The following is a 24,725-nucleotide window of genomic DNA, read 5'->3' as shown; positions in this document are numbered from 1 at the left end:
TAATTTAGTACAAGACAGAGAGGTAATAATATATAATAATAATGAATATATCTGTAAATCAACACCATATTTATGTTTGTCGCCATGTTTATGGAATGACTTCTTGTGTCACCTTGCGATAATAAATAAACAAATCATCGCATTTGTGATTTAATGGAAAAACCAATATTATGCACTTCTGTTTTTCCGACATTTTGTAAATAGCGGTTAAGTTTTGCGCAGATGTCCAATGGAAAAGCGACTATTGATTCACCAGTAAAACCCGTGACAGTGGATGGACACACACGCTTTTGTGTTCACTTATAGTAAAAGTACATTTTTCTTCAGTTTTCTTTGTTTTTGATATATTCACCCTCAACTTTAAACTGAGCTTTTATAAACATCTACATAATCAGTAATTAAATATAGAAAAACACCTGATTTTCACTGAAATAAAAACACAAAATAAAGAAGATATTACAATAAATGGTGATAAATCATTTAAGAAAGGTTAAATAGAGCCAAAAATTAATTTATGAACTGCCACAAAAGTAGCACTGGGTCTTTATGGGTTAATATTTTAATTTCAGACAAAGATATAAAACAATATAATCTGAAAACATTAAAATAAATGAAATCTGTAACTTGTTAGATCATGGTGCCATTGGCCCACAAAATGCATGGGAAAAAAAAAAAATGGCACCAACATACTTGGCAGTCATCATGGTGTCAAGTGTAATATATTGCTGGGCATCTGGGTAGCTCTCAGAAGCGCTGAAGGTATAATAACCCCTTACTGAATCTCACTTCAAAGCTGTACCAGTTAAGCTCAGCCTCTTATCCTATAGCCTATGTGTGCTCCGTTTACAGAGTATGAGTTTCCCCTTTGAGAAATGAGGAAATAAAAACTGCTCACATAAGCCTTTCATGTAATTTGTCAGAAACAAGTATGGCTAGAATAGGTTGATGAAATTTTTTGGAAGAGAAACAAAGAGAGAATGATTGTCTGTTCGTACAATGCTGACGCCACGTGGATTTGTTTTGCTCTAGTATAGTGAAAATCTGACTGAGAAAGAAAGAAAAGCCAGGAAAAAAAAAAACTTATATACAAAGAAAGAGAGCATTAGAGATTTATATACAGTCTACCAAGTGCCAAGCTGGATTATCAGCGTTGAAACAGAGCTTTTTGTCTTAAGCTGTACAATGGGCGCCAATCCATTTGTAAAATTAGAGTCCAAACCATCGCCACTCAAGTGAAAAACCTCATTCAAATGCCTCCAATATAATCATATGTAAAGTGCTTACAACAACAACTTCCTTTTGTTAGAAACGCCGCGCATGGTCTTTCAAAAGACAGATTTTATAGTTTCGAGCTCATTTTAGTGCATTTCACTCCCATACTACCGAAGACACTGAAAACCTGCCTAATTGAATATGTTTTATTATATTCTATTTAAATCTCTGTCATATGACAACGTAGAAGTGGCATTGACTTTCTCATCCAATTATCACAATACAAGTTTACAGTAATTTAATGTTATTTTCCAGCAACCACTCTTTACCATTTCAAGTACTGACTGAACAACAAATGAGCTAATTCTGTCTGAGATAGACCTGAAAACCTTGAAAGCATTTGGTGGCAAATCAAAAGTGATGTAATGCTTCCATGATGTAACTGCATCTATAACAGATATGGTCTATGCTCAAATGTTACCCTTATTAATCTGAGCCTGCTTTAAGATGTCTAGAGGAGATTCTGATGATTAGGATGCCAAACTTTGTTTTAATCTCTTGTTTTTTAGAAGATTTGTGCAAATCTAATCTGACACAGTTTGGATTATGGCAGCGTTCAACCCGAAATTAAGATCAGATGACAGTCTTATGGTTTTTACTGGATTCAAACAGTGCACAAATTGGATTCTCATTGTTCTATGATGTGAAAAAAAAGCAAAACTTCCCCTTTGTTATTATTTTGTGTTCTTTTGCAAAACATGCACAGTGCATAACTACAACACGCTTCACAGGAGGCTCGCTTTGAAACTCTGCTTAAATGAGTGTTTGTGTAGCCGTAGTTAAATCATTATTGTTTGTTTCTAACTAAAACCAATGCAGCATCAGTGATTAAATAATAAATGCAATTTCATATGTAACATACAGCAAAAAGAAGACAAAACAATGCATTTATAAAGATTCAGTATGCCACCATTAGCTAACGACAGTAGCAAAAAATGACTTTTAGTCAGCAAAATAAACACATTTTCTGGATTTGCTTCATATGTCCCTTGATGACCAGCACTATCACAGGTAGGTTTACAGTCAGGATGCACTAATCTCCAGTGTCAACAGTGATATTGACAAAAGCAATGAAATAACCACACAGTAAGAAGCTCAGCTAAAATATAATGTTTACACTTCATTCAACAGGTACCCTAAAGTATATGGTCGATGATCTGTGGCGTCGGCAGGAGAAACTCACAAGTACAACACGTGTTGCTTTTGTGGGCTTTCCTGCAGTGTTGCCTTGGAGCTGGACTTGGTGCGTTAACACCGTGAATGACGCAGCTCGCCATCAACAGAAGAACCGATAGTGTATTTCAATCTCGTTTAGTCAAAGTTTGTATTGATACAGTTCAAACAGACCCTCAAGGCAAAGTAGATAGGGTTTTCGCCCACAAGAGGAGGCGTTCATGCCTCACATAGAGTCCTCCATGAGTGAAATCAGAGGCAGAAATTAGATACTAGAAAAGAAATTACAGTCACATATGTACAGTGATATTCTTTTATCGCAGAGTGTCAAAGTAAAATAATGACTCAGGGATCTCAAATGAGATCTCAGCCCCTTTTTATCTGCTCAGCTTGGTGGCCTATATACTGCTGCGGAGAGAAAACAGCCATTCATTTAAATGTTCAAAACATCTGTGGGCACATGGAGAAAGTTTTCTTCCACCTACACACAAGACAAGTTTCAACAAGCCAAGCTTAACGTACGATATGTAACGGAGGTTTGGTGAAGGAGAGAATTAAAACCATGTGCACATTCATTTATTGTGCTTCAAAATACAACACAGCAGCAGGACATTGGCTCCGACTCATTATCGTGCTTTTTCCACAGTTGTAAAAAAACAACCTCAGTTTTTTTCTGAATGACAACTGTCCAAAGGCAAGAACAGTCTGTGCCTGGGGAGCAGATTGTCACACAAAGCCATGCGGTATTCCTGCTCTCTGATCCACCAGAAATCCCACCGCACTGCCGAAAGCTCAAGTTCCAAACTTCTGTTCTCTGTGTTGGTAAGTAACCTCTCTGTGGCACGATTATGATTGTGGATTAAAAAAGGAGGTGGCCGATGAGTTAAGCATGAGGGAAGTATAAGGCTTCATGATCCACATTTTGGGACACTGAGAAGTCAGATGATGCGTTAAAGCCAACCAACTCCTGCGTCTCAAAGCATCCAGGAGAACAATAACACAGTTAGCGTCGGAGCTTCTAGGTGCTGATTTGCCCACAGTTTAACAATCCTGATTGGTTGTTAACACCTCCCTCCAACTCTCTTTCCTGGTGGTCAGACGTGGGTCTGCATGCGCTTCTGCAAGGGCCGGGTAAGGTCTGAGTTCTGCGATGAAGACTGCGAATAGTGAGAGGAAGAGGAGGCCGATGCTTTGCTGTCTTTGTCAAACTGCACGTAGCCATCCGGCTTACTGTAGCTGCTGACGCTGCTGTCACACTGCGTATCGATAAAAGAGCTGGAGTCGCTGAGCGAGCCGCGCTGGAACTCGCGCTCACACAACTCGATGGAGCTGCTGCCCATGCCCAGTACGAAGCGTTGGCTGTAATCATACAGACGATTGGGACCCGCTCCCAGGGTGGAGTAGATGTTGGTGAAGGACATGCCTGTTGGTACCCGCTGCTTTCCCAGGGTACCTGTACTAGTGGGGTTCCTCACCTCAGTGGACTGGTTTCCTGCCATGGTAGGCGTGTGGTGTTCTTTGAAGGTATTGACGCTGTAATAACCATTTGTGGGGTCCTGTTGGAAACACAGAAGAAGTAATATTTTCATTATTTTCATTAGTAGTTTTCAGGCCTTATGTAACACAGGGATCCTACAGGTTTCTACAAGCTAAATGTAAGACTTTAAAGACTTTTTTAAGATTAAACCCTCCCAAAATCTAAAGCCCATTTCATAACCATTCCCCTCCAGTCATGTCAACCAGGTCGAGAATGATCTTTTCTCCAACCATTATTAAATTCGTACTTCCTCATTCTTACTTTTTCCTTCCCTTAAAGTTCCCAAAGTCAGCTTTCTCAGGGGGTGCACACAACTAACGGCTGTACGTGTGTTGGGTTGAATGTTCTGTGATTATTTCTCACCGGGGGCTACAAAGTTAGTGATAATTGGTTCCTAATTTCAAGATAAATTGTCGGATTGGAACAGGTGGAACTGAGCACACTAACATTACTTTCTTTGCAGCTTGGAGACAGATTTAACCCATAAAGACCCAGCGCTACTTTTGTGGCAGTGTTTAAATGAGTCTTTCTCTATATTTAACCTTTCTTAAGCGATTTATCCCAATTTATTGTAATATTATCCTCTCTGTTTTTTTTTTTCTTTGCAATGAAAATGATGTATTTTCCTATATTTAATTCACTGATCATGTAGATGTTCATAAAAGCTAAGATTAAAATTGAGGGATATTATATGAGAAACAGAGAAAGCTGAAGAAAAAGAGACATTTTAAACAAAATATATGATAAACAAGTGGAGACACTTGTTTTATGATCACTTGTGTATCTGCTGTCATTGATCCAACTCCATGGGATTTACATATCTGATGACCATGAAAAGATGACGAACTGCATTTTATACCAATTATTTACATGTATTGATAGGATTGATTGATTAAGAGTTATTAACCCTTTCATGCATGAATTATGAGAACCTTAGTTGAGTTTTTTTCCTCAGTGTTTTTATTCCTCTTTAGGCATGAAAAAAACAATGCAATTGACATTTTTTTAATCAACCTATTTTTCGTAGAGTTACAAAATGTCCACTCAGCTGGACACCAGTTTTTGAAGCAAAAAAACATGTATTTAAAACCCATCATCAGAAAGTGATAAACTGCATGAAAACTATGAAATAAAAACATTTTTCATGCAGCTAATCTGATGTTTTCTCACATTTTAACATACTCTAATACTAATTATTACTAATTTCATGCAGACAATATGCAAAAAAAAAAACAAAACAAAAAAAAAAAACTTTTTGATTAAGAAAGCTGTTGATTACAGTCTAATAACAATTAGCAATTGATTTAACACATTAGTTAGGTTTATCAACCTGATCTGCAAAGTTAAAGTAATGGTATGAATTACAATGTATTATGGGATGATGCATAAGCATCCACTGTGTCGGCTGATATGGAACTAAAACAACAAAACCCATGAATATATAAGAGAAGAGCCGGAGAATTACTGTCCACTGTAGTGACCACTATGCATGAAAGGGTTAATCGGTTTTGATCGCCAGTGGCTGTTTGGGTCTTTATGGGTTAAACACAATATAAAACATTACTCAAAGATTCAGTATGTCTCCATAAAAACAAAAAAATTTGCTTTACTGTCCAAAGAGTCTAAGAAACTGATGACAAACTACATTTTACGCCAATTATTTACATGTATTAATAGGATTAGTGGATCAACAGGTATTAAACAGTTTAGATCAGTAGATGGTTTTGGTTGCCAGTCGCCATTTGGGTCTTTAATGGGTTAAACATGATTGACTTAAGGGGGAAGTTAAATTTAAAGATTCATAAAGTACGTACTACGTTAAAAAGTTTCTGTATCACCATCTGTGGAGTAAAATTGTAGAACAAATGGTGTGTGGAGATAAAACAAATATCAAGCATAATTCAGTTTAAAAAAAGAGACAAAAAAAATTATTCTTGAGAGGTACAGTATTTAATAATGACAATGAGGCCTATTTGTTTATGGATGATGTTGTACTGATAAATATCCTGTAATTATTGAAGAAAATGGTTGAATTGTTGAGTCTGTTTGTATGACTGTACTGCCATGATCATATTGTTGTGTGTAATTCATTTACTGCATTATGTATTTGTTGTGGTTCGATGCTAAAATTAGGAAAACAGTATTGTTTGATTCTTGTATCAAGTTAGTGATAAAGGTGTAAAAGCACCGAGGGGTAGGATTAAATAAGTTTATACTTCTTCCTTCTCCTTTTCAACCATGAAAAACTCAGATTTGTATGTGCTTGAAGATAGATTCTGTCCATTTAAATGTTTTATTTTGTTTTATTTTATTTTGTTTCTTTGCATGTTCGAAATAAACAAATAAATCAAATCAAACATAACACAGCGAACAAGTTGATGCCAACATAACTTAATCTTATCATGTCACATTTAATACCCTTTAAAGACTTTTTTGAGGTATTAAATGCAGATTTGTAAATTCAAGACTTTTCAGACCCCGCAGGAATCCTGGTAGTAAGACAGGGGTGTCAAACTCATTTTCTTCCGGGGGCCACATTCAGCCCAATTTAATCTGACGTGGGCCGGACCAGTAAAATAAAAACATAATAACCAATAAATAATGACAACTCCAAATTGTTTTCGTGCAAAAAATAACGTTCAATTATGCCAATATTTACATTTAAAAACTATCCAAACAAAAAGGATGTGAATAATCTGAAAAAAATGGAATTTGTTTAGGAATATAAGTACAATTTTATCCATATTATGCCTCGACTTATCATTTATACATATGCATTATAGGTCAGATTTACAAAGGCACAAAACATTTAGTAACAGGCAGAATATTGTTAAAATTGCACTGAATTTTCTTCAGACATTTCAGGTTGTTCATATTCAAGTTATTCATATTTTAAAGGATAGTTTGTTAATGTAAACATTTTCATAATTTCATGTTTTTTTGCACTAAATCAAAGAGAAAAAATCGGTGCTGTCATTATTTATAGGTTATTGTGATATTATTTTTGAGTTTGATGCCCTAACTTGCACTTTGCAAATTCATTCCACGGGCCGGATCGGACCCTTTGGCGGGCCGGATTTGGCCCCCGGGCCGCATGTTTGACACCTGTGTAGTAAGACGTTTAAGTCGTGATGCTGTTTTTTTCTCAGCGCTCATCAAGTATTAAGGTCAAGTTGGCTCTAATTTCTGTCCAAATTGGTCAATAAATGAAGAAAATAGGGTCGTGGTGCACACATAAGAAAAACAGTAAATCCTAGTAAACTAGCAAACTCTTGTGCTGAGATTTAGTCAGCCAGTACCCTCAATATCATTTTTATTGCTAATTAAGCAAGCCTTTGATGACTCAGAGTTTGGCATGCAACGTATGACTGCAAAGTTCACTCACATACCATTTTTAATTGGACCTAAATGGATTCTAGTGTCTGTACTTCCATGTATGTAGTCAAATTGCTTCCGAGGCTGGAGCTGTGCCACTTGTTTGTCTACATGGCCACAGGCAACATGCTGTTGCTAAGAGTCCAGTTAGAGCATGTATGTGTGTGTGTGTTTGTTAGTGGGTTTATCTGTGTGTATGTGTGATGGCCTATTGTGAATAGATGTGAATGTCAAGCATAGTGAGCACGGTGGCAAATCCCAAAAGAAGAATGCTCATAATGGGGAAATGAGAGCGACAACCTGAGAGGATCCTCGTTATGCTTGTCATTATCAGACAGCAGACAGGGAGATTGTTTACGTCTGCCCTTTATCTCCTTTCAGTCCCACCTCTGCTCTCGCTTCATGCATGCTGTCATTAAATAGGATCAAAAAATCCAGCCCCAGAGGATGCAGGTAAAGCAGGTAACACAACAGAACTACACTCCAGTGAGCCAACGCAAACATCCATTTGGACAAAAGGACAAATGGACACGATAGAATTCTCTGTTGCACTGATAAGCTCTGCCATGTAGCTGAATGTAAATAATCACCTTGCACATATAAGGTCAAAATAGTGATATAATGTATGTTAAAAAATAAACTGCAGTGTGAAAATTCCACTTCTGTCAAGAGGAGTAAAAGCAGTAAAAGCACCGAGGGTCTTAAGAAATATGATAAATAGTGCACATTTTTACTCTACATTCAAATAGCAATAACTTTGAGATGTGAATATTGAGAAATTTCTGTTCCAAATAATTCTGTGTATACTGCACAGAGTTACGAAGAGCTTCTGTGCAAAAGCCATAACGGCACTAAATGTTCCTAAACTGATTTTATACACTAAAAATCCTTTTTGTGTAATATGCATTATGTGCAATACAAAAGAGAATTGTGCAATAACTGACAGTAGCTTGTATAACGCCTTATGGGTTTCACATTCCCTTTCAGTTTTAGTCCTAGATATTTTATGAAGTTTTTATATAGCAATTTATCATATTTTTTTCCACTCATTGTAGCTGTATATTTATAAGCACTTTTACTTTTCATACTTGTAGAAACTACTTTTGTTGTACATGTACAATACGTTTCTGAGTAAAGCTGCTTAAATATGATCCTCTATCACTTAAAGGAAACCACAGTTTTAAGCACATATGTTAGTGCAGGGGTGTCAAACTCATTTTAGTTCAGGGGCCACATTCAGCCCAGTTTGATCTCAAGTGGGCCGGACTAGTAAAAAAATAACAGTGAAAAAAGTAAAATTGTATTATGATCAGGTTTACATCTACAAAGTTTCCTTAAAAATCTGAATAACATGAACAATTTGAATTGTCTTAAGAAAAACGAGTGCAATTTTAACAATATTGTGCCTCGGTTTATCAGTTTATAATTTAAACATGTGCATTACAATCACACAAAACATTTAGTACCAGGCAGAATATTGGTAAAATTGCATTTACTTTTCTTAAGACATTTCAATTTGTTCATATTTGTTCATCTTATTCACATTTTTTGTAAAAGTATAGTTTGGTAATGTAAACATTTTTAATTTTTAATTTTTTACACCAAAAAAACAAAGAGAAAATGTGGGGTTGTCATTATTTATGGGTTATTATGATAATATTTTACTTGTCTGACCCACTTAAAATCTAATTGGTCTGTATGTGGAACCTGAATTAAAATGATTTTGACACTACTGATTGTTAATATCTTCAGTGTAATTTTTGCGTTTCACAAATTCATGCCACGGGCCAGATTGGACCCTTTGGTGGGCCGGATTTGGCCCCCGGGCCGCATGTTTGACACCTGTGTGTTAGTGTATATATGTACAGGGGTTGGACAAAATAATGGAAACACCTAACATTGTGGCATCATAGAAGGTGTTTCCATTATTTTGTCCAACCCCTGTATATAATACCTTTTTCTCTTTTTCACTTCTGAAGGCAAACACTTCTATTTTTCTATATTCTTATTCTTATTTTTATTTTTGATATCTGCTTCTTTTAACTGTTTGCACCAACGGAACCGAGACAAATTCCTTGTAATGTAAAAATTACTTGGCAATAAATCTGATTCTGATACAATACACAAGTCAGAGTTTGAGTAATGTATTATTTAAATTAATAAAACCCTGATGATGGTTTTACTTTTGATAACGCACCGCAGGTAAAATGTACTAAAATATCATTTATTCATTCTTTTGTATTCTGAATGGTTCTGTCTGACATATACAAACAAACAACCATCCACTCTCACATTCACACCCACAGGTGATCTAGATTGACCAACTGTGAGGCGACAGTGCTAACCACTACACCTCCGTAGGCTAAATAAACAAAGTGGTCTGACTAAATAACTCTTAACCAACAGACTGGAAAAGATTCACACAGAATGATTTGGCAAATATGACAATGATGTGAATCACATGCTATGGCCTTCACAGTTTCCAGATCACCAAACACTGATCTAAGATATTTTATAATCATGTCGCCTTTATTTTTTCACGTCTGGTTGTACAATGTCGTTGGAACTTTTCAACTAGTCTATTGTTGTTGTCTGTGATAGTGAAAAGTGGGATCAAAAGTCCCATAATAACTCAACTATCATTACATTACATAACATACAAACGTTCCTAATTGTCTTCTATTTTTTTTTTTTTTTCTTTAATGTAAATAATTGTGCCTTCTTCCTGTTGTTTGTTGTGCCTTGCAATTTTCTTGCACTAAACTGGAAAGCTCTACCTCAATTTGTACTTGTACAATGACAATAAAGAGATTCTGATTCTGATTTTGATTCTGGTAATGGTGGAGATAAATACAAAAAATACACTTGGCCACTTAACCCTGTAAAGCCTGAACCATTAACTCATTGACAGAAAATTCCAGTTCTTTGAAACTGGAGCCTTTATTGGTCCTTCTAAACAAACCCAATTTCCATGTATTAGTTTCAATTTTGTATCATATTTGATACATCAGGTCTCAATGCTCAAATATTATTACTTTTGAACAAACAAAAAACATAATATAACACAAACATGTCTAACAAATTGGTAATTCCTTTTCAAAATTGGCAAAGTTCTGCCTCCTTCTGCATTAACCCTTTCATGCATGAATTATGAGAGCCTTAATTAAGTGTTTTTTTTTTTTGTTTTGTTTTTTTCTCTGAGTGTTTTTATTCCTCTAGGCATTAAAAAAAAACAATGCAATTGACATTTTTTATGAACCTATTTTTCATGGAGCTGCAAAAATATCTATTCAGCTGGACACCATGCATTTAATTTTTGAAGCAAAAAAACATATTTACTGATATACTGTGTGAAAACTATGAAATAAAAAACATTTTTAATGAAGCTAATCTGGTGTTTTCTCACATTTAACATACACTAATACAGGTCATTACTCACTTCATGGAGATAATATGCAAAAAATAAACTATTTTGTTGAAAAAAGAAAAAAAAAAACAAAAACTGTTAATTACAGTCCAATAACAAGAACAAGCACTTCATTTACTCTCAAACATGTTACTGTAGATCAGGTTTATCAAGAACAGCAAAGTTACACTAATGGTATGGATTGGAGTGTATGGGATGATGCATAAGTGTCCACTGTGTTGGCTGATATGGAACTAAAACAACAAAATATGAATATACAAGAGAACAGCTATAGAATAGATGTCCACTGTAGTGACCACTATGCATGAAAGGGTTAATGTCAATCTTGTAGTGTCCCTGGAAAGGCCTCTGGTGAACAAATTCCTCCCCCCTGGTGGATTATCTGTGTATTGCATGTATCTAATTGTATACATCAGGTTTTCGAGAAAAAAAAATCACACTGATCATGTAGAGGGCTTCAAAAGTCCTGTATCAAATATGATACGTTTGGTGTTATAGGGTTAATGTGAGGGAGAATGACTACAATTCTAAATAATTCACCTAAAACTCTGGTAACATGGGGAGGGGGTTTATTTAAAAGTTGTTAAATGCTTGGATTACAGTGGAATAATGCATATATAGACAAGAAGTTGGCCATCCTTTACTAAAAATTCAATCAGGCGTTGAAAAGGTGCTTGATACGAGAACCTCTACAGTCTGCCAAATCGCCTGAGGATCATTTATTGCAGGAGTTACAAGTGCTGAGGTACTTTCATATGCAATTGGAGAACTGAAAGGAAAGTGTGTCGTCTGTGCAAGTTGATCTATTCACAATTTTTCATTGGCATGCAAATGTGTGAGCAGCTAAAAATAGCAATGGAGTCACTTTTATTGAAATCTGAGAATCCCGTCCATGTATGTGAATATAGGATCACCATACTGTTAGTAAATGTCACTGACTGAAGGACACTGTCTACTTAGCTTTGATTTGATTCAACTAATATTTTTGATGCACCCTGTTGCTAGTTGTTGGAATGATGTAATTTATGTCGACATAGTTTCCCTTTATAGATGTGATGTTTATGTAACATAATAAATCTCTTACTAAATTTATCAAGAACAGTCAATGTTACCACTATGTGACTTTATACTGAAATATATGCAGTACTTCCTTAATCCATAAAGACCCAAATATCCACTTTCGTCCAAAACCATCTACTGATCCTATCAATACATGTCAATAATTGGTGTAAAATACAGTTTGTCATCTTTTCATGGTCATCAGATATGACCCATTTGGATATTCAGAGGCTCCAAAGGTGAACATGGAAACACCATTCACCAATAAAATGTATGGAGTTTGATAATTAACAATGAGTGGAGACACTTGAATTATGTTCAGTTAATGATATAATTGCTGAAAAGGTCTTTTTTCTTCAGTTTTCAGTGTTTTGGTGCAATAATCTTAATAATAATCTAATAATTGTAATAATATGTGGTCTTTTTTTATCATTGTGTATTGTGTCTTATTGATTTATGCATATTTATAGTATTTGACTGAACTGTTTCTGTATTATAATTTAATCATGTTTTTAGGTGTAAAGCACTTTGGTCTTCATATTGCTGTAAAGTGCTATTTTAGGTGCTATTTTCATTTTTGTTCAGGGGCCACATTCAGCTAAATTTAATATGAAGTGGGCCGAACCAGTAAAATAATATAACATAATAAAATATAAATAACGTCAACTCCAAACTTGTCTCGATGTTTCAGAGCGAAAAAAGTACATTTACATTATGAACAGGTTTACATCTACAAACTACCCTTTCGAACAATGTGAATAACATGAACAAATGGAAAAAAATAAGTGTAATTTTAACAATATTCTGCTTCAGTTTATCATTTACACATGTACATTATAACTTACAGATCACAGTGGATCTACGAACACACAAAACATTTAATAAAAAAACAGAACATTGTTAAAATTCTACTTAAGACATTTCAGGTTGTTCATATTTGTTCAGGATATTTACATTTTTTTTTCAAAATTATACTTTGTTTTCATGTAAATACATGAAAATATCTACATTTACAAAGAGAAACATTTGGAGTTATCATTATTTTTATGTTATTATGATAGTATTTGACTGGTCCTGCCCACTGGAGATTGAATTGATCTGAATGTGGAACCTGAACTAAAAGGATTGTTCATATCTGAGTGTAATTTTTGCATTTCACAAATTCATCCCAGACTGGACCCTTTGGCGGGCCGGATTTGGCCCCCGGGCCACATGTTTGACTCATGTGCGCTATATAAATAAACTTTGATTGATTAATCTTTGAATTTACTCTGAGTTTTCATGAACATCTAAAGTAAATATAGGAAATTAAACATAGGAAAATACATACAGCACATATATTTTTTTTTCTGAAAAAAAAATCACTTTTTCTCCAGTTTCTCTATTTCTAATATAATAACCTTTGAATTCACTCTGAGCTTTTATGTACATCTATATGATCAGTAAATTAAATATAGAAAAAGTATCAGATTTTTATAGAAGAAATGCAAAATATAGAGGATACGATTACAATAAATGGTGATGAATCACTCAAGAAAAGGGTAATATAGAATAGCAGCGGGTCTTTATGGTCAGACCATGTGTCAAATGCATATATAATGTTATAAAAAAGAAGTAGGAGTTCAGTCTAGAACAAAGATATCACTGCTTTATCTGCAGTGCTTATTGGTTTTGACGTCAGATAACACAATAACAGGAGTAGTTTTCCTTTAAAAGGGGTTGTTAAAAAACAATGCACCAAAGAGAGACAGAATAGAGACGTGAATAGATGTAATTTAAGTGAAAGATGTAAGAAATCAGGTTACATATAAGACGCAGCGTTGCTTCTGGAATTATATATTTTCTATACTTAAAAACAACTCATTCCTATTTCATGAAAGCCTCTTGGAAATCTAAAATAACAGCTCAAGGGACAACCAGCCTCTGATTTTCTGAAGCACCTTTGATGAGAGACTAATTAATAAATTTAGACCTCTAACTGGAGTCATTTTGCCTCTGGACTTGGAAAATCATATGTAGCAGGAGAAGGATTAATGCTTTTCAGCTATTTCAGTCCCAGACTTGAAGACCACCCTCTGCCCCTCAGGCATTCTCTCTCTCCACCTTTAACTCTATTTCTTCTGCTTTCATGCTGTCATTGTTCATGAGCTGTACCTTAATATGCTGATACTCCTTCTCTTCTTCTTGTAATACCTCCAGCTGCTTCAGAACAGATTCCTGCTGGAACTCTCCTCGCTCTACCTGCATCAGAAATGAGGCAAAGTAAAGTAAAGTGTCTAGAACTCCTCCGTTCAGAGGTAAAATGCATTCAGTAAAGGAAGGATTTTCCCTTTTATCGCTTTTTTATATCAGACTTTTTTCAATTTTGATTGATGCCGACAGAGATCATTATTAAAACACCTTTAACTATCTTTTATTTACCTTTCAGAATCTATCAGATTGAGAAGGAGGTAAGATCGTTTTCGCTGCTGAAAAATCAAGTGCTGACAGTATTAAGGATTTCGACAAAAAAATGTAACCCACAACCAGACCTGCAAATAGCCCAGCCTTGAAGCAAACCTCATGAAAACCAAAACACTTGTACAGTTCCAAAAAGGAAAGGTGTCTTGAAGGCATGCACATACAGAAGTACACCCACTGTGGGATTACACAGTATTCACCAGCATCCCCATACTTAATGTATTGGGTTCTGTTATGATCATAGAACAGCATAATCATGGGGATAAATATAACCGGTATTCTACAGCAAATGTGCAATTTTTACACATTTCTTACAAAATTTTATACATTATTCTAAAGCAGGGGTGTCAAACTCATTTTGGTTCAGGGGCCATATTTAGCCCAATTTCATCTCAAGCGGGCCAGACCAGTAAAATAATGACTTAATAACCTATAAATAACAACAAATCTGAGTTTTTCTTTTTGTTTTAGTATGAAAAAACCCCAATTAAATTATGAAAATATTTACATTTTACAAAAAACATGTGAATAACCTGAAAAAAAATTAAAGTTCATTTGAAAAATTAGTGCAATTTTAACAATATTATGCCTCAACTTATTATTTATACATGTACATTTACGCACAGTGTTACATAAACATTTGGTAACAGGCAGAATATTGTTAAAATTTTGGAGTTTGGAACTAAAATTTGAACAATTTCTATAATATTACATCCCTTATTATTGTTATTAACACAACTACAGATCACGGTGGATCCATAAATGCACAAAACATTTAGTAGCAGCAGAATATTGTTAAAATTGCACATTTCGGGTTGTTCATCTTTGTTTATATTTATGTATTATTTGCATTTTATTGTGAAAGAATAGTTGTGTAAATGTAAATATTTTCACAGTGCAATGTTTGTTTTTTTTCGCTTAAATTTTTTCCACATCATTTTTCACAAAGAAAATTTGTCGTTGTCATTATTTATGGGGTTATTGTGTTGTTATTTTTACTGTAGATCACATTGGTCTGTATGTGGAACCGGAACCAAAATGATTTTGACAACTTGGACCAGGGGTGTCAAACTCATTTTAGTTCAGGGGCCACATTCAGCCTAATATGATCTAAAGTGGGCCGAACCAGTAAAATACAGTGATCCCTTGCCAATTCGCGCTTTAAGTTCCGCAGTTTTAGTTTTTTGTGGATTTTTCAGAAATATTCATCAAAAAATAAAAAATCAAGAAAAAATTGCAGAAATTCCGCGAAAATCCACCCCACAGCAGACGAGAGGCCGCAGCTGCCAGAGAGAGAGAGAGAGAGAGAAAATGTAGAAATGTCAGTTCATGCATGTACGTGTGTTTGTGTGTGTTGATGCTCGAGACCAAAGAGAGAGAGAGAGAGAGAGAGAGAACTGATTCGTTTCTTGTACGTATGAGAGGAAAAGAGAGCTGGGAGTAGATGTGCGTGTGTTCGTGTGTACGTATACGATGGATAAACGTCACGAATGAAGAGAGGAGAGAGTACGTATCAGCTGTTAGTACGTATGCACGTGTGTGTTTTGTTTACTTTCTACACTCTTTTCTTTCAGATGTTTTACAGTACGTACATGTACATGTATCCGATCTATATATATATGCATGTATACATGTGCTAATCATTGTTTTCTTTTATATATATCTCATTTATTTCATAATTATTACATTTGCAGTACTTATATACTATTTATAGATACATACATACATGTACTTAGGTCTAGGATAGGCTCGGGGGGCTCCGGCTCCAGTTCGCGGATTTTCGATTTTCGCAGGGGGCGCCGGTCCCCATTAACCGTGAAAAATAAGGGATCACTGTAATATAACTAATAGGATAAGAACGTATATATAATGTCAACTCCAGACTTTTTTTCTATGTTGTTGAGTGAAAAAAAGTAAAATTCTGTAATGAAAATGTTTACATCTACGAACCGTATTTGAACAAAACATAAACAAATATGAAGTATGTGGACTTTTATGTATAAATGATAAACTAAGGCGTAATATTGTTCAAATTGCACTTATTTTTCTTACGAATTTTCAGGTTCTTCACATTTTTTGTAAAAGGCTAGTCTGTAAATGTAAACATTTTTGTGTAATTTTACTTTTTTTTTACACTACAACAAAGAGAAAAAATTGTAGTTTTCATTATTTATAGGTTATTATGATAGTATTTTACTGCTCTGACCCACTTGAGACTGAATTGACCTAAAGTGATTCTAACATCCTTGATTGTTAATATCTTCAGTGTAGTTTTTGCATTTCACAAATTCATCTTACGGGCCAGATTGGACGCTTTGGCGAGCCAGATTTGGACCCCGGGCCGCATGTTTGACACCTGTGTTCTAAAGGCTAAAGCTTTGACATCTAACATTACAAAGCACTTCATTCCTGAAAATAAGAAGAAGTGGAAAGTATGTTGTGACACTCACACTCACCATCAGCTGTTTCATAGAGGTGTGTTCTTCGTTTTCCCTTGCTGCATTATGGTCTTTGTGTACAATCTCCACCCGTATGTCATTTTTGGCAGACACGACTCCTTTTAGATCTGGCAGAAACAGATGACATATATAACTCACTAAGCTGCATAAACACAATTGTGTATTTGTTGAAATTATAATTCCCCTCAGTTCACTTTGCAATAATACAGAATTTAGCAAGATCCCTGGGTTCAGTCTGACAGTTTCCCCATTCCTCACAAACAATACAAAGCAGTATTAATCATTTGATTCTTGCCAACACAAGATTATCTTTCTGCATACATATGCAATCTCACACAGCCTACCACGATGGCTCATTCTGTTTGGGACAATGCTGATGATACTGTCATATAACAGAGTCTTACTTTCTGTCTTAATTTTGCTTGCAAGTTCTCTCTGGTGAGCACAGATGGAGACGGGCAGTGAGGGCATAACCAGGTGCGCTTCCTCTGTAGTATACAGACAATAGACATGCTGAAGGGACCAGTAGCACAGTTTGGTTCTTGGAAAGAGGCAGTGGCTGACTGTCTCTAACCTGAGTCACTTGGTACATGGGTGGGTGGTAGTGAATATAGTGCAGGATGTAAATAGTCTCAAAAGCGAATGAAGCCAGACAGAGATTGCATGAAATGAACCCTTAACACAATCTATCTCGACGCCACAAAAGGATGTCCATTTCAACAAATGATTTCACATCATATTAAGTGGCACTGTAGGTTCCAGTGCATTTATTCCTGTGTCAGAAATTTCTTGAAGCAGCTGGTATCCTTTTAGAAATGACCCATATTTGTGAAAACTCATGCCAGGCAAGCAAAAAAAAACAAAACAAAAACATATCCTTATATTTGTATGAATAAGAACAACTTCTACATTCAACTGGATGGACATCTTTGTGTGCTTGGGGACCATACAGTGCGATGACATGCATGCTTCAGTGGGTGTAACAGAAAAGAAGACATACTTCTCTGGGAGCGGGTGCAACAAAATGCACCGATGGTTCCCATGAGAACAATGAAGGCCACAAAAGCTCCCACAGCAATGCCGATGATCACAGCCACTGGGAGGGATTCTGCAGAGAGCAAACAAAAAGATTGTCCTTCTACAATAACATACCACAAACATCTCAAATTTGTATTTAATTCAATATGAAATACATATCAATACAATATAGGACAATACACAGTCACACTGCATAGGCTGCCTTTCTTTCAGGCACACAATACGCCCATCTTCATCTTCTCCTCTTCATTTTTTCTTTTCAGTAACCACAAACAAAGAGAAGATGTGATATGTTTTATCCTCCTAAATGACATAGATGTCAGTGAAAATAGGTGCAGCGTTTTAATGAAATGAAATATGTTCGAAAAATGTAAATGAAAACAAATTATGACACCTTTTGTTATTGGCCAGAGTAAACATTTTCCAACTACATAATAAAGTCTAATTATCCTCCTGTGTAATAACTTTTCATTTAGACTCATTTAGGCTTGTGTAAGAATTTCACTGAAGGCTTTTATTGTCATTGAAGACGTGGTAAGAACATATGCATTAGTTTAAACTTAATCATGTTTGTGCGTTTCTGCATAGATGTTATAATGCATTTGTGACTAAACCTGAAGGCACATACGCCTATACGCGACTGCAACATTAAGAACCTCATTAAAGCACATTTTAATGAGAAGAACCTGAGTTACCAGCCCACATTTATGACCTTGCATTTTAAACAAGTGCAAAACAACCTAGCCATCTTCCTACACCATTAAAGCCTATTTAATGTCTTCATTGATCAATGTCACTTTCGCATAAGCAGCTTATAATTTATAATTTGCGATAAGTGGATAGAAAACACAGCTTCCCCCATCGTCAGAGGAGAAAAGGTCAACAGATAAAAGGAGTTTTTTTTTTTTTTTTTATTTTAGCAATGCAAAAGGAATATTTACGGTTCATTTTTATACAAATGCAGCAGCAAGAATGGTAAGAATCCCCATTTCAGTCTGCTGTAGAGCAACAATTTTTAATTTGGAACCTATATATCTGTACCATTGTCACATTTACAGTACATCAAATATTTCAGAAACATAGGTTGCACTGGATGCACTTTGCATCTTGGAGTCGCACACTTTAAATACATTCGGGAAAAATATCGCTTTTAGTTGTAGTTAAATGTTGTGTTATTTTAATTACACTATTCATGCCATTCTACTCTTTTCTTGTAACGCACTTTGTAATTTCATCTGTGAAAAGTGCTACAATAATGATGTTTACTTACTTACTTAGCAAGCCTAGGTTAAACAAATAACATCATGCAGTGTTTATAATGTATGTTTGTAATCAGTACAGGTGAAAATTACATTATCATATCACATAATGGCTGTTTTACAGAAAGAAATCAGTTTAGACTTTTTACTGTGTATAGATTAGTATCGCTGCACAGAGTCACGGTATCTGCAGGTTTAAGGGAGTCAAATTTATGACTTTTTACAACATTTTTCAAGGCGTCTTTGGCCAAATTTAAAGGGATCATAATTTGCTAAACCTACTTTTTCATGAGTTTCGTCATGCTGATGCCTTGTGCTAATATGATGACAATAAAGCTTATATTCTATTTTTTTTATTAGTCTTTGGTACATTTATTTGTGTATTTGGACCCTAATAGTTCAGAGAGTTTGAATTTGAACCCTTCAGGTGCTGCAAAACTATCTTTATATTCATTCTGGCAAAAATCAACTGGATTTCTAATTACACTATTCATACCATTCTACTCTTTTCTTGTAACGCACTTTGTAATTTCATCTGTGAAAAGTGCTACAATAATGATGTTTACTTACTTACTTAGCAAGCCTAGGTTAAACAAATAACATCATGCAGTGTTTATAATGTATGTTTGTAATCAGTACAGGTGAAAATTACATTATCATATCACATAATGGCTGTTTTACAGAAAGAAATCAGTTTAGACTTTTTACTGTGTATAGATTAGTATCGCTGCACAGAGTCAGGGTATCTGCAGATTTAAGGGAGTCAAATTTATGACTTTTTACAACATTTTTCAAGGCGTCTTTGGCCAAATTTAAAGGGATCATAATTTGCTAAACCTACTTTTTCATGAGTTTCGTCATGCTGATGCCTTGTGCTAATATGATGACAATAAAGCTTCTATTCTATTTTTTATTAGTCTTTGGTACATTTATTTGTGTATCTTTATATTCATTCTGGCAAAAATCAAGAGGATTTCTACAACCCACTTCAATTCCTGCTTAATTTGTTACATCTATAATTAGTTACGTCACAGCATTTGCACATATTTGCACATATATAGGTTGTATTAAGGAACTCAAATGGCTGAACTGGACAGAAAGCATGGTCAACAACCTGGAAGGGGTGGGACATGAAGTGGCTCATTTGCATTTAAAGGGCCAGCGCTCAAAACCTTTCTTACTCAGAAATAGGGTCGAAGATGGACCTGTGGAGTTGAATTAATGAAGAATTCAGACCCAAGGATAACATTTACAACTTATGTAGACCACAGGGAAATGTTTTCAAATGCATAATTCCATTTAAAAAAGCAAAATATAACCCCTTCAAGACCTTACGTTCACATAAATAACAGCACAACAGGTCTTAGAATTATTTCCTTGAACCTGTTTTAACCGTGTACCATTCCAGCTAATATTACATTTCCATTTCTCCATGACTAATGTTGCTTCTGCTAAAGCTCAAACCTAAACCCCCCACCCATGAATGAATGTGGGGGCTCCACTCATTCTCACCTCTGTTATAATAAAGTGCTAAACACTAACTATAAATCTGACAAATTCTTTATGAAGATTTCCAAAGTAATTATAACAACATCAGTTATTGTGTCAGAGTGGCAGATTTATCCCTATAACACCAAACGTATCATATTTGATACATGACTTTTGAAGCCCTCTTCATGATCAGTGTGATTTTTTTTTTTTTTTTCATGAAAAACCTGATGTATACAATTAGATACATGCAATACATGAATAATCCACCAGGGGGAGGAATTCATTCACCAGAGGCCTTTCCAGTGACACTCCAAGATTGACATTAATGAGGGAGGAGGCAGAACTTTGCCAATTTTGAAAAGGAATTACCAATTTGTTAGACATGTTTGTGTTATATTACGTTTTTGTTTCTTCAAAAGTAATAATATTTGAGGACTGAGACCCAATGTATCAAATATGATACAAAATTTAAACTCATACATGGAAATTGATAATTGAAAAAAACATTTGTTTTACTCATTCAGAAGGACCAATAAAGGCTCTAGTTTCAAAGAACTGGAATTTTCTGTCAATGTTTTAATGGTTCAGGCTTTACAGCAGGGGTGTCAAACTCATGTTAGTTCAGGGGCCACATTCAACCTAATATGATCTAAAGTGGGCCGGACCAGTAAAATAATATAAATAATAGGATAAGAACGTTTGAGTGAAAAAAGTAAATTCCATAATGAAAATGTTTACATCTACGAATTGTACATGAACATAACATGAACAAATATGAACAACCTGAAAATTATTTAGTAAATTAAGTGCAGTGTTAACAATATTACATCTTAGTTTATTATTTATACATGTGAATCACAACTTAGAGATCACAGTGGATCTACAAATACACAAAACATTAAATAACAGGGAGAACATTATTAAAATTCCACATACTTCTCTTTAGACATTTCAGATATTCAGATTTTTTGCTAAAGGCTAATCTGTAAATGTAAAACATTTTTGTGTAATTTTACTTCTTTTTTTTTTCAATTAAAACAAAGAGACAAATTTGCAGTTTTCTTAATTTACAGGTTATTTTGATAGTATTTCACTGATGTCATCATTTTTAGATTGAAATGACCTAAAATGATTTTAACTGACTTGATTGTTGAGATCTTCAGTGTAATTTTTGCATTTCACAAATTCATTCCAGGGGCCGGACTGAACCCTTTGGCGGGCCAAATTTGGCCCCCGGGCTGCATGTTTGACACCTGTGCTTTACAGGGTTAAAGATAAATAATCCATTTTCAGGATAATTAAGGCCTTATTCTGGGACAATCTGTGAACTTCCTGCAAGTATAAATTGATGATGTGAGGCTAAATTGTGTCACAGCTACATTGTTCACTCATATGTTAATTTATTTATAATTGTTTATTGTCAATAAAACAATGTCTGGATGTTTAGGATCACTTCCTTTTGTGATGTTAATTAGTGTATGAAATAAATATTGCAATTACTGTATGTTATTTTTTAATTTTTTTTTGTTATCAATAAGATCTTGCTTGTTTTTGTGTGTACCCCAGGGAGAAATGATTGTGATAATAACTAATTTACCTGAGTAAACAAATCAATAAATGTACCTTTTGAATTCCTATTTCAATTGTACATAAATATAATCAACACAGTTTGATATGATTTATCAGTTCAGACATGCACACACACAGAAACACAGACGTAGGCGGAAGCTTGCAGACTGGTACGTACACACTGTTGCACACAAAGCGCGACTATTCTATTATTGTCTACAATCTACTACGATGTAGAAAGCCACAGGTGCGTAATATGAAGAAGAGGAAGGTAGAACCTGTCGAACCTTGGCTCCCACCTTGTTCCTTAAGGCGAATGATCTCGGTGTCAGAGCCAAAGCTGTTCCACGCCGTGCAGTTGTAGATGGTCTGGAAGTCGGCCGGGACAATATTACTCATGGTTAGCGTGGAGATTACTCCTTCTTCTGTGCTGACGGTCTCCACAGTGTAGCGCCCAGATGTTCCAGACTCCAACACAGTCTCCTTCCATGACCAGGCCTTGGATAAATGGAAATAAAATGTAAATTATATTAAAAAAAAAAAAAAAAAAAAAAAAAAAGCCACTTGATGACAGAGTGATGTTAAATGTTCTAAATGTGTGTGAGGATAAATATTTAATAAAGGAAATAACAAGTGGTGCCAGGGACAACAAACCCCGCCCCTCACACGTATTGTAGCTTATTTTGGCATCGATCCAGCTGATATCATCATGTCTATATGTGTGGTGATGTCAGCATATCAATTACCTCTATATATGTGGCAAGTTCGAAGTAAATTGAAACAAAATTATTGTTTTTATAGACATTTGAAATTTCACCCATTATAAGAAAAATGGAACCAAAAAAAAATAAAAATTCATAAAAAAAAAAAAAAAAAAAAAAAAAAAAACTTTGACCTACTTTTCCCAAATTTCACCCATTATAAGTAAATTGGGGAAAAAAAGATTTTAAAAAATTCATAAAAAAAAATTTTAACTTCGAACTACGTTTTCCAAAATGTAATGATGCTAGAGTGTTAGCAAAGAAACAAACACTTAAATAAATCAGACAACAAATAAATCAAAACCAATTCCTTCGGGGGGGTGGGTTAATAAATAAAGAAAATAAAAAATACAAAGAGCATGCCAGTCAGTAGACACATATAAATTTTAACCCTTTAAGGACTATCATTAAAACAGGCCACATATATTTCTTTATGCTTTTTTTTTTTGTTTGTTTGTTTGTTTTGTTTTTTTGCAGTAAAAGTGTCAATAAATGTCTTTTTTTGCCAATTCTTTTGCACATTTTTTCAGGAAAAACTTTGCTTTCAATACCTAGCCTTTAATTATCATTATTAAATGTAATAATTGCTTAAAACAGCATGTTCTAGCAAAAATAAATAAATAAATAAATAAATAAAATAAAACATTTAGTTGTTTACTATATTTATTATGGAAAAAACAACTGTAAATGCTCATGATGAAATTAACAGAAATAAACTTTCAACTATTTTACATGTTTTACCCACCACAAGTTTTACTCGCCATTTAACATTTTAATTTCTATGTACTGTAATTGCTCTTTTATCTATTTGTTTACTTCTTTGTATTTTATGCATTGTCTGTTTTATCTTGTACAGCGTCCTTGGGTGTACTGAAAGACGCTTATGAATAAAATGTATTATTATTATTATTATTATTATTATGTGCTCAAACGTTTTTGTTTGTCTAGAACACAGAGATACATACATTTATATAGTATTTACAGCTAAAATTCAACTATCAATGAATTCAACAAACCAGAAAATACAGATAAAAACCGTGAAAAAAAGGTGGAAAAAAAGGCTAAACTCCACAAATATACAGCAAAACACATTAGTAGAACACTTGACAACAGCACTATCATGATTATAAACAATTAATTACAAGAATTCACTGCAAAAACGCTTCTTAAACATTACAAGTGTCTCTACTCCGGGCACTTCCACCCCTCCCCCACAGGCAAAGCAAACCTCTACTGTTATGTGTTACCAACCAATAGCTCCGATTCTCCGATGCTTTCAGATGCTGTTTTCTCATTAAACGGTTAAAGAGTTCCAGTAATTTAAATGACTGTGGCACCAGAGACACAACCGTCATAACAGGGTTAATATGACTTTTCTGACATTCTTGTGTAACCTCTGCATGTATAGTTCTTGACATATAAAGCATGTGGTTTAGAAAATCTGCAGCCGAGGCTCGTGCTCATACATCAAAAGCAAGCAATGCGGTATCTACTGTATGTTCACTGACTAATGAAGTGTAACCCTGCTGCAGACCACATGGAGACAACTTTGACCTTAATAACAGCTGCCACATGATATAACAGTGACTGAACAATGGGCCCTGTAGCAACGCTTCAAAACCGCGGAGGCTGGAGTTCACTGGGAGGTATTTAATGGAATTTTACTTGACCTTGTCATTAACGCCTTCATCGGAATCTTTTTTTCTTTGCTGAGAGAGCATTATTTTTCAAAGTGTGCAAACCTCAATATATGACGGCCATGTACAGATGAACCTCGTTTTGCACAATCCTATATGAATAGTTGTGTGTTTGTTTTTTTTTTTTTTCTTTGATCCTGCTGTAGTT

The 24,725-nt window shown here is 34.8% G+C and overlaps 1 protein-coding gene across 12 annotated transcripts in view; it reads right to left on the bottom strand.

The window, feature by feature from the left end:
- Positions 1–525: 525 nt before the first annotated feature.
- Positions 526–24,725, bottom strand: part of kirrel3b (kirre like nephrin family adhesion molecule 3b) — a 319,395-nt gene continuing 295,195 nt past the window's right edge. For 3 of the 12 annotated variants that reach the window (XM_030152030.1, XM_030152029.1, XM_030152032.1), the window contains 6 exons: positions 22,407–22,617; positions 17,763–17,870; positions 17,167–17,250; positions 16,754–16,869; positions 13,998–14,084; positions 526–4,001 (listed from right to left, as the gene is read on the bottom strand). In XM_030152030.1, the coding sequence (XP_030007890.1) occupies positions 3,540–4,001; positions 13,998–14,084; positions 16,754–16,869; positions 17,167–17,250; positions 17,763–17,870; positions 22,407–22,617 (1,068 nt within the window). In that variant the 3' untranslated portion in view covers positions 526–3,539. The remainder of the gene's footprint in view (positions 4,002–13,997; positions 14,085–16,753; positions 16,870–17,166; positions 17,251–17,762; positions 17,871–22,406; positions 22,618–24,725) is intronic. The other 9 variants (XM_030152033.1, XM_030152035.1, XM_030152031.1 and 6 more) reach the window with 6 other exon arrangements.

This window comes from Sphaeramia orbicularis, chromosome 13, assembly GCF_902148855.1.
Source record: "Sphaeramia orbicularis chromosome 13, fSphaOr1.1, whole genome shotgun sequence".
Lineage (NCBI taxonomy): Eukaryota > Metazoa > Chordata > Actinopteri > Kurtiformes > Apogonidae > Sphaeramia > Sphaeramia orbicularis.
This window is presented reverse-complemented; position numbering and strand designations above follow the sequence as displayed.